Source organism: Stegodyphus dumicola, chromosome 12 (assembly GCF_044657685.1).
Source record: "Stegodyphus dumicola isolate Sdum_Otavi_A_Nest chromosome 12, ASM4465768v1".
Lineage (NCBI taxonomy): Eukaryota > Metazoa > Arthropoda > Arachnida > Araneae > Eresidae > Stegodyphus > Stegodyphus dumicola.
Window position 1 is genome coordinate 9256229 of NC_140779.1, and position 14932 is coordinate 9271160.

A 14932-nucleotide genomic window follows, 5' to 3' on the forward strand; every position below is an offset into this window, starting at 1 on the left:
CACATTACACATGTGGAAAACAAGGAAAAGGCCCATGCAGCCAGCTCGAACCTCTGACCTAACTACCAGTGTTCAGCGAAGCCCGCCGCTGGTGGGCCCCCAGAAAATAATTAACAATTATATGTTTAATTTGTCAGTTTAAAAGTTAAATAATACTTATCACTTATTTCGTAGGCTACCGATATACTGGCGAGTTTTCAGCATTTAATGAATAATCAAGTCAGGTGTATAGCCGTTTCTTTAAATTGTGGTACGAATCCAGCTTGAGTGTGAAGCTTCGTTTTAAACTCGTAAGCTTTTTAAATTCGCAAATTTTGAAGTGTTGTTTGTATAAAAATGGATAGAGAATTAAGTAGTAGATCTTTGAACAGAACAGCAAAGACTTGTGCCAAATAGTTCCGATCTGACGCCAAGTTTTGAGAAACCACCCATTTTAAACGAGCTTAAAAATTCAGATATGAATGCCTTCAAGGACTTGCAGTTTACGAAAGTAAATAAACTGAGTTTAGGATTACGAAACAGTTGCTTAACTGCTTTCAAAGCGTCTGAAAAAAAAAAAAACAGATTCTATGCTAAATATGCTCAAAAATTTTAATTTCTGGGAATCATGCATTGAAAAAAATGAGACCGAAATATTCCAGACATTTTAAAAATTCTTGTCAGAAAGTGAACATTACTTCACGGAAAAAGTCACAGGGAGCATAAGAACCAACTTAACCACTTGCGCTACGACTAAACTTCACGGTTGCGGTGTCGGGCGCTACAATATGACAAGCGTAAAGTGTCTCATTTACGCTGCTCCGTGTCTGCGAGTGCATGTGTGTGTGGGGGGGGATGCCTTCGTGGAAGACTTTTTATGGAAAACTGGCTCGTATACACGTTACACATGGGGAAAACCACGAAAACGCCCATGCAGCCAGACCGTTCGCGGGATTCGAACCTCGGATTGAACTACCAGTGTTCAGCGATTTTACCGCTCGGCCGCTGGTGGGCGCCTTAGTCTGCGAGTGCAATACAGAGCTGGGCTTTAGTGTAGAATTGGGTGCCCCTTCGATTGGCGACATTTTTTTTTTTTAAATTTGGCAATGAAACCTCACTTCTGGTTACCACGATAGTTTTAAATTTGTTTTAGCTTCCCGATTTTATTTAAATGAAAATAGATTGATGTGTACATGGACATATTTAAGGCAGTGCGCAATGCCTAGTTTGCGCAATTCTAGGATGTTTTTTAAGTAAAAACAGATCGATGTGTACATGGACACAGATCTTATGCAATTCTTCGACTTCTTATTTTGGTTTTGTGTAGCGGCCATCTTGAAATTGTGACTTCCTGGTGCCGATCTTGGCATCAAGGAAGAATCGCCAATAAACAAGGGGCACCCAATTGTAAACTTTTACTCAAAGCTGTAACTCAAATAAACAATCTCGTTGTTAGGCGACGTGTGCTCTACGTTATTTTCATTCTTGCGCGCGGTTTGAGACAAAAGCATCTCGACGTGCATGGCACGTCTTTTTAGCGCAAGTGGTTAATAAGTCTCCAAAGGTCGTGCAAACAGAAGTCTCCCAAACGAAGTGAAAAGGACAATTGGATTTCAAATCCTACTATAATATGAAAATTCCTTTAAAGCAGCTCCAGAATGATTATTCTTGTCTAGCACTATTCATTGCGGTTTAGTAATTTTAAGATACAAAAATAAAAGCATTATGCGATTATTGTGAGAATACTGAGAGTGCGTCAGGAGGTTATAGAAGGTATCTCACTCGAAAGAAGCCCCGGGAAAAGCGTGATAAATATTAAATAATAAAAGAAAACGAAACCAAATTTTTGCATCTCAAATACATGTTGCTGGAAGTGATCTCCCCCCCCCTACCTGGACACACAGTTAAATATGGCGCATCACGTTCGCGAAGCACGTTCGCACGTTCTGGAACTGTGTTGCTTCCAGAGACTTGATCGTCAATCCTTGGATTTCACGACGGACTTTCTGACGGAAATCGTTGATTTTCATGGTTTGTGTTTGCACGCATTACCTTTAAGACAACCCAATAGAAAAATCTCAAAAGAGATCAAGTCTGGAAAAGCAAGAAACGTGATTCAACCGAGTTCATATTTGCTACAGATGTGTGGCATGTTGCAACATCTTGCTGATACGCCACGTGTCAGCTCCTCATCATCCAACTGGTTGACAAATTTACGAAGAAGGTGCCTGGTACATTTTACTGGTGACAATAATGTGAAAAAATTTGCCCGATCATTGGCCGCTGTGGTAATGCACAAAATACACCCATCTTCCGTGAATGAAAGGGTTCCTTGATGGCTGCATGCTGGTTGTCACTACTCCATAAACGTGTGTGTTTTGTTAGTTCACGTATCCTGACAAGTAGAACCACGTGTAATCTGGAAGCAACATACACGAAAATACAGCACTGTGTATACAAGTGGAAAGAGGTCCCTTTCAGCACCTCTTCTATAGCACTTTCACTTCTCAAACATACTAAAGGGTAACATCTAAAATTATTTTAAATTATGTTAAAATTTAACATCTAAAAATTTGGTTTCATTTCCTTCTGTTATAAGACTTTTATCACGCTTTTCCAGGGGCCATTTTCGAGTGGAACACCCTAGAGGAGGTTAGGGTTACTTTATAATTACAATTTGTCTCAGAAGTACACGAGTGAAAAAACAACTGGGAACCGATAATTCAGTTAATCACCGTCTTGGTCTGATGGTTAGGCAAGAAAGTAGTAATATCATTAAAACAATCGTTATCAAGATTGGTCTAAGACTAACGAATCCACATTAAGAGTGTAAGTATTAAATGCACAGCGCTATAAGCAGATTATAGTCCAAACGCCTCACTCTTGAATTCGCTGTCTACTTTAAACCAACTGCACCGTCGTAGACTGTATTCGGTGGACTTGGAAAAAAAGATATTAACGTCCGCTTACCGTCTTTCGTGATCATGTGAACATCATTCCAAAATGCAATACTATTTCAAGAACACTTATTTTTCTATTTTCCGATAAATCGTCACAGATTGTACAAAAATTTCAGCATGCTTTTATGTGCAGAGACTGTGGAAAAAGCTGTACTCTCGCAACGTATGGGAAAATATCGTTATCATGATAGTTTTTTGGGGTTTGCTAGACATTGTCATAAGCTATTGCACATTTTTGTTGCATATACGATTGTTATAAGTCACTGTACGTACCCGCCCAATCGGTATAGTGGTTAGCGTAGCTGACTGCCGTGTCGAAGGGAGCGGGTTCGAATCCCGGAGAAGGCATGGATATTTGTAAATGTATATTGTCGGAGCGGCGTTCTAAATATGCCGCGAGCCGAAACTCCTCTCATGTGGTTTGGTGGAAGGATAGAAGGGTGGCACACCCGTCCCCCCGCGTACACTCCATCAAAATTGGGGGGCGGAACGGAGCTAAATCGCACTTTCACCCGTTGCCAACACCAGGCGTATCTTGCGCCCTTTGCCAAGAGAAATTTCGTGGGCTTGGCCTCATGTTATTGTCAGACAAGTGAGCATAAGTAACAACATTTTCATTGCAGGGAGTGAGACTGTGCTAGAGATATAGTTCTAAACTTTTAATTTGCATTAATTTATAGTGGAATATAAATTAATACAAATTAAATGTCTTGAATTATATGAATCTCATTGTTAAAAATAGTAAGCAAAAAAGTTGTATTAAAAACGAAAAAATCTGATGTGTACACCACGACTTCCTTGTACGGAATATTAAATTATACGCATTTTTTCTTGCATTTCATTTACACTTATTGGATTGAATTAAATCTACTTCGCCGAAAGCGCATGAACCACAATAGAATAAAGGCATTCTTTAAAATTCATTTTGCTTACCATAGCGACACTCTGGCGCTAGGTTTACTTAACAGTATTATATTTCGTTCATATTATAACTCAGAATGCACAAAATTTATATCATTTAAAGAATAGAATTATCTAATCGTTGCCACATGTTCCTTTCAAATACTATAATAAAGCTAGAAGGATGTATAAAAGAAACAGTTTTTCACAGACGATTGAATATTTCTCATTGAATTAATTCAGTTCTCACTTCGCGAGAAGGCAAAAATACATAAAAACTCAAAACATCTATATTAAAAATTACGAAGTAAATCTTAAACACTTATTTCCTCGAAATAATTCCAGAAAGAATTAAGCATGATTTAATTAGCAATAATAAATGAAGGCGTTATCTTTGTTGTTGCGAAGCTAAGTTTCTCTAGATTGGCAACAAATCCACTATCCTGCTGTTTCAAATGTAAACAAGAAATGGCCGCCATCAAGAGAAGTATTAGGCTTAGCGGCACTTAAACAACTTTAAAATTGTTGATAATTCTAAAAAATTGCATAGAGATTTACTAAAGGCATAAAAACCTTAACCGGAAGATAAGAACAACATGATTCAATCATTTTGAAAGCAAAAAATGTACAATTTACAAACATATAAGAGTAAAGAAACTGAGATCACTGAGCCGGGTAACAGAGTGGATATTTATATAAATATATTTATATACGTTTGGTGCGGCCGATTGCAACCAAAATACGAGGTGCACATCTACATGTTACAGCAGTCCTATATACAAAATTTCAACGTTCTGAGGCTACTCGTTTTTGAGTTATGCGAGATACGTCCGTACATACGTTCGTACAGAAGCCACGAAAAATTCTCTTCGGAATTCATTTTAAAGCAGTTTTATAATTTTTTTGAAGGAAAAGAGTATTTTATTCTGTCTTTACGTACAGATATCACGCAAAAACATCGTTAAATTGCATTCGATTGCAGTCAAAATTGATATTTTGGCTAAAATATGCTGCCTGAAACTTTTCGCGATTACAATACTTCCTTTTTACTTTGTACAAGGAAGTAAAAAGAAAATCTGAAAGGATTCAGATTTAAAACTATGTCCAAGGGGCATTTTTTTAACATTTTGTGTGTTACCTTTATTTCTTAAATATCATCTTTTTCGCACTTAAACCATAAAATTAGTTCATATGGCAAAATAATTTTAAATTGAACATATCTTTAGAATTTCCGATACATAGTCTCACGCGCTGGAGATAAAAATGTTTTTCTGTACAACTTTGCCATGGCTCGCTTTGAAATATTTGAGTTTGTTAATCAAAAATTCGTTAAACCTTTACAAAAAATGAAATCCATAATAAAACAAATTCCAAATTTGGGCTTTCAGATGCCTATATTCGCAGTAGGATTACGTCATTCAAAACTGGATAGCTCTAGATGCCGTTGTTTCATTACAATGCGAGAAAATTATGCAGATTGTTCACTATTTAAGTTCTTCAAATATAATGCAGGTGGATAATTTTTGGTGGCAACAATTTTAAAAGTGAAACGGACATCCAGAGTGATTCGACGCAAAATCTCAAAACAAAAGCCCCTTTGTACTAAAAAGGATATTTATACTATTGAATCTTTCAAATTTTTAAGCACTTTGATTAAATGTGAAAATTAAACGAATGATCTCATACTTGGTTGGACTACTAAGTGAGCAGCTGTGCTGCCATGCCTCTCAGCTTTCTTGCTCACTCGGTGGGACCACCATGTTTCTAGTCGCAATGCCAGCACTTTTTCTTGAAAGAAATAAATTCAAAATATTTTCCTTATTTCTATGGCCACATTTATCAAGTTGCATGAGAGCACAGCAGCCTAACAGATTTTGAAAAGATGTTTCTTAAATGTTCATGCTCATAAATCGGTTTTTGTATACAAAACTATGGATTATTTTTTAAGTAGGAGATAAATACACTCATGTCCAAAATTATGTTTACATGCATAAATTCACGGATTTCTCAGAGACTAATAATTTAATGAATTTTCGTGGAATCATACATAACATGATGGCACATAAATGCAAAAGAAAAAATTGAAGATCACCTCATATGATATAAAATTGTAGCATGAAACAATAAAAATGGTAATAAAGTGTGACAAAGAGAGTTAACAAAAAAAGGAATGATTCAGAAAAAGAATTAAGTCTTACGAATTTAATATGGAATATGATCTTCCCTGACTTGTACACACATATCACAACGTGTTTTAAGGCTGGAAATAACGTTGTTAACCACAGTTTGGGGAATTAATCTCCACTCTTCCAGCAATGCCGTCTTCAGAGCATTTACATCTCTAGGAGGAGGATGTATACGTGCAATTGCTCTTCCAAGGTAGTCCCATAAGTTCTCTATCGGGTTAAGGTCAGGAGAGTTTGGTGGCCAAGGTATTCGCTTAATGTCTTCTGTCATATTCTACTTTTTCTTGGGCGTGTAGTTTCTGGATATGTATATACTTCCTACCGTAGACGTAGCGTATCGTGTGCGTTACATAAAACAGCCATTTTAACGGCACAACACTTTATTAACACACAAATAAAAATAATAAGTACAAACGATTAACACACAAGTATAACTTCGTACTGACATACAACACGTTTCCTTCGTTACTTCGCTACTCACCTACTAACTACTCTTCTCTAGTCAGTTTCATGAGAGAGAGGCGTTGCAGGCCGTTCGGCTAAACTGCGCATGCGTGGTCATCACGTCATGACACCTCCCCTCGAAAAGATTTGATTGCGTCTTTCAATGACCTGTCAAATCCACATATATAAACATTTCTTGAAACAAAATAAAATAACATTCATGAAATTTTCGAACTTAATTAACCAATTCTTACCATTTTAAATTAAAATTACTTCAACATAAATTCAGTAATCCTATTCATTTAAAAAAATGTAACATTCAATTAACATTTCAAACTTAAATCCTTCACATAATCATAATCATATAAGCAGTTATCATATAAACGAGACAATACAAATCAATCATTAACATTAAACATAATACTTTAGCAAACCCTAGCTAAATCTTTAAACACATTACCTAACGTTAGAAAAAAATTTAGCATTTTAGCTAAAAGAAAATCAAACTAAACAGTCAAAATGTCTTATAGTTCATAGTTCATAACATCAGTCATGGTTCACTCACTAGAAAATATAATCATGTCATTTTAAGTCACGTCATCAATAAACTCAGCATGGTCTTTTAGTCTGCACATAATGTTACCGTTCCATTTTGTTAACGCATAAATTACTGGATGCACATATTCACTTTCTGATTCAACGATTAGCTTTAACTGTAAAAGCTTATCTATTTGACGATCAGCTTCATTTCTTAGAACTTCAGGTATTCGATACGGTTTCTGCTTCCTTGGCATACTTCCAGGTTTCAGTTTGATGCTGTGTTCTCTCACATTGGCGATTTTCGGAATACCAGTTCTTAGATTCTTACGCCTTCTTAAAATTTCCATAAGTTCTTTCTTCTTATGAGGTTCAAGGTGTGTAGAATCACATCCCTCATTAGAATAGTGTTCTTTTGCTTTCCGTGGAACAATTCTTGGAACGTTTTCAACTTCACCGAAATCAATATCTGTATCATATATCACACCGACATTATTCACAGCGGTATTGAACTCTCGTATCTTGTTTGCGTGAACGTGCTTCGATGAATTGTCAGGCATTTGTACTATGTAACTATAATCAGTATGCTTTTTGATGATCGTAGCAGGTCCCGTCCATCTGGCATAAACTTTGTTTTGGCTATCAGGGATTAAAACTATAACCCTGTCACCTTCCTTGAATTCTTTATGACGAGTCTTTCGGTTACGGTAGAATGCATAAGCTTGTTGCTTTCCAACATCTGTAAGTCCTGCGTATTCAGCAGCTTTTTCCAATTTCGTCTTCAAATCATTCAGATAATCGGTAACTGAACTTAACTGTCCATGAGGAACAGGAGCTTCATTAGTCCATGACGATTTCAAAATAGACAACGGGCCATTAGGACGTCTTCCATAAAGCATTTGGAACGGACTAACACCAGTCGTAGCATTAGGAACTTCACGGTAAGCCCAAAGTAAATACGGTAGATGTTTCTCCCAATCTTTCGAATGTTCTCTAACGGTATGATGTATCATTTCCTTTAAAACAGCATTAAATCTTTCTACCAGGCCATTTGAACTTGGATGATAAGGAGTCGAGAACCTTGGGGACGATCCGATCCTTTTCAAAAACTCTTGGGTCAACGAAGCAGTAAAATTAGTTCCTTGATCTGAAGCAACACTTTGAGGAATTCCTGTACGTGAAAAGATTTGTAACAATGCATCACATGTTGCTTTGGCATTCAAATTCTTCAATGGCACCGCTTCGGGCCACCTTGTACATTGATCAACAGCACACAGAACATATTTGTAACCTCTACAGCTTGGCTCTACAGGTCCTAGGATATCCACATTAATTACCTGGAATGGTTCTTTAGGACGTGTTACTGGCGTAATCGGAACTTCATCAAAGGGACGCTTTTTCGCTTGAAGTTGACAAGAAGTACAAGCACTGCAGTATTCATTTACATCTTTCTTGATTTCCGGCCAATAGAACGAATATCTCAAACGCTCGGCTGTCTTCTTGGTTCGCAGGTGGCTTCCCCATAAGCTAGAATGAGCTAAGTCCAAAATCTGTTTTCTTCTTTCTTTAGGAACGACTAACTGGTAAACTCTTTCTCCTCGAACTTTATCTTTATGATACAAAAAGTTGTCAATAACAGTAAAGTTATTACTTCCGTTCTTAACATTTTGCCAGCATGTTTCTAAAGATGGGTCATTCATTTGTTGCACTCGAAACAGTTCTGAATCCGAAGCACATTGATCGTGTCCCGTGCTACCTTTGGAATCATCCTTACCTGTATCTTCATATACAAGCGCACAACATTCTATTATCTTCTTAACAGTTTCATTACATTTTTCATTAATTAGGTTTTCCCTATCATGGTTAAGTATTTCGTCAAAATTTTCAGTTTCATGAAAAGGCATTTCACCGAAACTATCAGTAGCAATGTTCACATTTTTACATTCAAAATTAAACTTTCTTTTATCATCTCCCCTTTACTCATTAAAAACACTTAAAGACAAGAGTAAATCATTACATAACTTATCCACCATTGCACATGTTATAAAAATAGGTGACATAAATTTATCATTTTCAGAACATATTACTAAAGGTAGGTTAATGAGAGGAGCTTTTAAAGCTTGCCCGAAAGCTGACGTGAGGATAACATTTCCATGTGGCGTACGGTATTTTTCTGGTACAATGTCGGTCTTAACAACGGTTAGTTGAGTGCCAGTATCTGCTACTGCATTAATTAATTTACCATCACATATAAGTTTAACGGTTGGCAAGTCATCTATTAATTCTTTAACCTCTTGATTCGCAGTAAAATATTTAGAAGAAATCTTTGCAGTTACGGCGTTAGAATTATTTTTAATTTCTTCTTTAGCAACCCTTTCCTTATCTTCATGCAACAATATATTATGATACTTAGAATTACATTTTGAACATTTTAATTGAGAAGGGCAAATTTTTATTCTACAATTCCTTTCGAAACAAAGAAAGCACCGATTAGAAGCCCTTAAACTTTTTTTCCTTTCTTCCGGAGACATAACGCATTTTTCCGAAGCATGATTTTCACTTTCGCAAAATAAGCAAGGGAAAGTTCGAACAACTGCAATTTTGCTTACATTAGGGGAATAGCTGGCGCCAAATTTGTTGGCGTTGAATGAATTCCGAGTGTGGAAGTTATTTCGCTTTTCATTTGGTTGTGAATGCCTTCCAAGAGAATTAGCGTGACTCTTAGAATAAAATAGAGTTAATGAAATTCGTTCGCGACTTTCAATTTCCCGTTTTAGAAATTTCATGAGGTTGTCGACATTAAAAGTTTCCTCATCTGCGTTTTGACGAGCAAAATCAAGCGTTATATCCTGAGGTATGCATTTCATTAACAAAGGGTATAGTAACTTTCCATACGATTCGGTCTTGACCCCTATCGAATTTAGTGACCTTACTTGTACGTTGCAGGTATCATATAATTCCCTCAAAGAAATAATGTCATTAGAACTTCGGACAGGCCGTAAATTTAAAAGTTTATGCATGTAAGAATTAATAAGGAGATCTTTTCGACCATACCTATCTTTGAGAATCTTAAAAGCTTCGTCGTAGTTTTCTGGAGATAAAGAAAAGCCTTCTATTGTTTTTAAAGCTGCACCGCCTAACAGGCTAAGCAAGTAATTAAACTTATCTACTTTAGATAGTTTTACGTTTTGATTTATTGCCGTGTCAAAAGAATTGTAAAATGTCTGCCACATTTCAGCATTCCCATGAAATTTATCAATCATAATCTTCGGCAATTTAACATTATAATCAGAACTTTTATCGACACCAGAAATAGATAAATTGTTACTATCATTAGAAGAACCATTAGAAACTAGCGAATTATTGCTATTTCTTTTTTCTTTCAATAATTTTGTGCCTCTAAAGCTCCATTTCGAAATTTTTTCTTCGTATTCCAAGGCACTTTCGATTTCGGTTTCAATGTCATTAACATCAGTCAAAGTTTTAATTTTTTCGTCTAACGCTCTCAAAGAAATAGCTTTTACTTTTAAACTTTCCAGTGATTCTTCAAGGTTACCGGCTGCAATTAATGATTCAATAGCATTTGTTACTTTAGTAATGGCTGAACGCATAACTTTCCGTTCTTTCTTAGATTTCGTTAGCTCTTCAGCCATTTTTGTAACCTTGAATTCCACTTTACCACAAAATAAATTGAACAAATTTCTTACCTTTCTGAAGACTCACTTACGCATTTATCCGTGAACTTTGCAGAATGACATATCCTCCTGTTCTGACACCACTGTCATATTCTACTTTTTCTTGGGCGTGTAGTTTCTGGATATGTATATACTTCCTACCGTAGACGTAGCGTATCGTGTGCGTTACATAAAACAGCCATTTTAACGGCACAACACTTTATTAACACACAAATAAAAATAATAAGTACAAACGATTAACACACAAGTATAACTTCGTACTGACATACAACACGTTTCCTTCGTTACTTCGCTACTCACCTACTAACTACTCTTCTCTAGTCAGTTTCATGAGAGAGAGGCGTTGCAGGCCGTTCGGCTAAACTGCGCATGCGTGGTCATCACGTCATGACATCTTCACTTTCAAGGAATTCATCAACGAGGTTTGCTCGATGTGGACGGGCATTATCATCCATAAATAAAAAGTCAGGTCCATATGCACCCCTGAAAAGTCTTACATAAGGATCAAAGGCCTTCATCCCGATATATCTGGCCTGTCACAGATCCGCTGCTGAACACATGTAGGAAGTACGTCCATCGATCATTATTCCACCCCATACCATCACACCTCCACTATCGAAACGGTCACGTTCCACAATGTTCGAGGGATCATTTCGTGTTCCTGACTCCCTCCAGATGTAAACACGTTTAGAATCACCAGTTAAACTAAACCGCGACTCATCAGTAAAGAGAACATGGGACCATTGATGTTCAGTCCAGTTTTGATGTTCTTTACACCAATTAAAGCGATCCCTCTTTTTCTGTGAAGACAGTAAAACACATACCCTTGGCTTTCTGGCATAAAGGCCTTTTTCATTAAGTCTTCTGTATATTGTTTGCCGTGATGCAACATTTCCAGTGGCGGCTGCAAGCTCTGAACTTAACTGGCGAGCAGTAGCCTTTCTGTTACGACGGGCAGTTAATGCCAGATACCGATCTTCAGAAGCAGTTGTCATTCCTTTCCGACCTTGTCCAGGCCTCGTTACAACACTTCCATCATTTTGAAACTGTTTCCATAGCTTAGAGACTGTCTGTCTTGAAATATTCAGACATGTGGCTGTTTCCATGATTGACTGCCCTGCTTCTAAACGGCCGATAATTCGCCACTTTACAGATTCTTCCAAATGATACTTCGAAGCCATAACAAACCGCTTTGAGTCCCTACACATTGAAATCAAACGCTATGTTGCAGAAATTCACTCAAATATTCAGTTTGCGCAAAGCGCTTGATTCACCCTTGGATGACGTAACGCCTAGATTTGCATATCACAAACCGTTTGATTACTTTTGATTGGATAATGCTAATTAGGCTTGGTTTTCACACATTCCCTGCAAATACGGATCACATTGATTCGATATTTCATTGAATATCATCATTTTTGGGTATGTAAAGATAATTTTGGACATGAGTGTATATTCTTGTACGTATTGGGAAAGTGCAACTAGTAGATGAGTGGTTAAAGCCACAAAAACTGGTAATTCGTCTAGGTGTGTGATCTCGGCGGTGGAAGAGGTCGGTTGCCTATGTGTTACCTTCTCTGAATAGGCACCACTTTGCTTCACTGATGGTGTTGGTGTATTTAATTATGGCAAAGCACACGAGGGCTATCTGCCTAAGGGGAGCGATGCCTTCGTGGAGGACTTTCTAAGGCAAACTGGCTCGTATACACATTACACATGGGGAAAACCACGAAAATGCCCATGCAGCCAGCCCGTTCGCGGGATTCGAACCTCGGACCGAACTACCAATGTTCAGCGACTTTACCGCTCGGCCGCTGGTGGGCCTTTTCCTTCACTGAAATACGGCCCATCTGCGCCTTAGCGGTCTAGTCGCTGAACACTACCAGTTCGGTCCGTGGTTCGAACCCCGCAAACCAGCTGCATGGGCCTTCTCGTGGTTTCCCCGTGTTTAATGTGTATACGAGCCAGTTTCCTTCAGAAAGTCCTCCACGAAGGCATCCCTCCTCTTAGGTACATAGTTCTCGAAGCTTTGCCGTAATTAACCAAACCAATATCATGGAAAGCAAACCTGAACCACAGAGTTTAGCTGATTCAGGACTTGATACATATACAAAAAAGGCTCTCTTTGGATACACATCCGCAAGACCTACCAAAACTTAAAATTCACTCGGGCAAATAACAAGAATAATAATAACTGTCAGAAATATTTTTAACAACTTCATCAAAGAATAAGAATTCATGTAAAAGCTACGCGTTGTGTGGGGAGAATGCATTTCTATCTTCTTTTTCTGCAATTTTGGCCTTTTTATACTTTTGCATTGTTATGCTGATTTTTCATGGTATGAAGCATACATGTGCCAAATTTCGTTCAAATAAAACAATTTCCTAAGATTTTATTCTTTTTGCTACTTTAAATTTTGATCATCAGTGTTAAATGAGTGGCTCCCGACACATGCAAAGGTGAAAACATAAAAATTTGCTGACGGGCGGGAAAATGTATGAACACAACCAATAATTTGTCTTCATTTTTGTATATAATTTTTTACTCAATTCTTAGGGTATTTGTTCTTTTTATATAACTCCAATTGTGACTATACTTGACATAAAAAGACAACATTAATTTTGAATATATACTGAATTTTTCCGTGTCCATTATTGTTCTATAAATTTCGAAGGTAATTTACAATTAAATATTAAAAGAGTTCTGAAAGACCAACCCCTTAGTCTGTAAAAACTCGATTTTCGGAAACTCAACAGTCTCTCAATCCACATTATGCGGGACTCTACTATGTTATCAATAAAAAGTTTTTAAAGAAACTAATTCTATTGTAGTTCTTTGTTTAATGAAATAAAACGAACTATGAGGTATTTCTGATGTTTAGTGAAAACTTTAACCATATCAAGTCATCTGATGATCAAAATGTGTTTTCTTTCTGTACGTATTCAATTGGCGCAAATTTCCCGTATAAAACTCTTTGGCCCGCGTTGTCTTTTAACGGAGAAGATCCGGTTTTATAAATAATGAAAAATGCATTACAGTCAAAACACGAAATGAACTGTAATGAACATAAAAATGATAAAATACAGATTTACCTTGGAAGGTAATGTTCCGATTCTGCAACAGCTTCTTGGTCAACAAGTTTTACTCCAAAAATCTTTTTCTCGTTTTTGTGTGCAGGTTTCTCCTGAAATAAAACAACTCCCGTATAACGCATTGAAAAGTTTTATTCATATCTTATGTAAATAAACTTTAAATTTACCAGAGAAATTTACAGTAATTAATATTACAGTAAGACCCCACTTAACGCTGTTTCGTTTAGCGCTGTTTCGGTTTAGCGCTCTTTTATTTCAACCCGGGGATTCCACGAAATCGCTCGCCGCATACGGGGATTCCCCGAAATATTATGCAGCGATAGGTTTCAAATACATATCCGAAAGAGTGTACTCGTATTTCTTGTTTGGTGCGGTATTGTACAGACATATTTTGAAGGGGTAAATGTCGAAGATGTCGAAGAAATAATTCAAGAAGCAGCGGCTAGTCTTTCTAATGACGAGCTCAAGGAATTAACTGAAAAAGAAGAAAACAAAAATGTTGACAGCAGTGATTCAGAAGAAGAGCAAAAAGAACTTTCGATGGCGTTTGTAAAAAGGAGTTTGTCTACCATAACTGAAATAATGGATCAATTCATTGAAAATGATCCGAATTTTGACAGGAGCTCAAAAGTAAGGCGTGGTGTTAGAGATGCTCTATCCGTTTATGAAGAACTTTTAAGAGAACAACGCAAAAGAAAAAGGCAAACAACATTAGATGCTTTTGTCACAAAAAGGCAGAACACTGAAAACGCGGAAGGCTAACTAAATATGACTGACTTAGAATTTTATTTGTTTTTCTTAAGAATATTCGTTTTGTTATTTGTTATATTTTGTTTTTATTTTTGCAAGAAATAATAATGTGGTATTAATTTGGGCTTTAAGAAATAAATGTTTGGTTTTATTTTTATTAAAAAAAACATACTTTTTAAATTTAATACCTAACCAATTTCCTAGCCATCTTCCCCTAACCCCAATATTTACATGTAAAGATAGCCTCGTTTAGTGCTGTTTCGCATTACGCTCTACTTTGATGGAACGTATCCCCCGCGTTAAGCGGGGTCTTACTGTATTGAGTTTATAATAATTAGAATTATTCACTTTATCAGATTACTAGCGGAAGTACCTGATGTCAGTTAAG

The 14932-nt window shown here is 36.8% G+C and overlaps 1 protein-coding gene across 2 annotated transcripts in view; it reads right to left on the minus strand.

The window, feature by feature from the left end:
- The window catches only part of LOC118199622 (uncharacterized), an 88774-nt gene that overhangs the window by 65599 nt on the left and 8243 nt on the right, over positions 1-14932 (minus strand). For both annotated transcript variants that reach the window (XM_035371515.2, XM_035371514.2), the window contains exon 2: positions 13795-13886. In XM_035371515.2, the coding sequence (XP_035227406.1) occupies positions 13795-13886 (92 nt within the window). The remainder of the gene's footprint in view (positions 1-13794; positions 13887-14932) is intronic.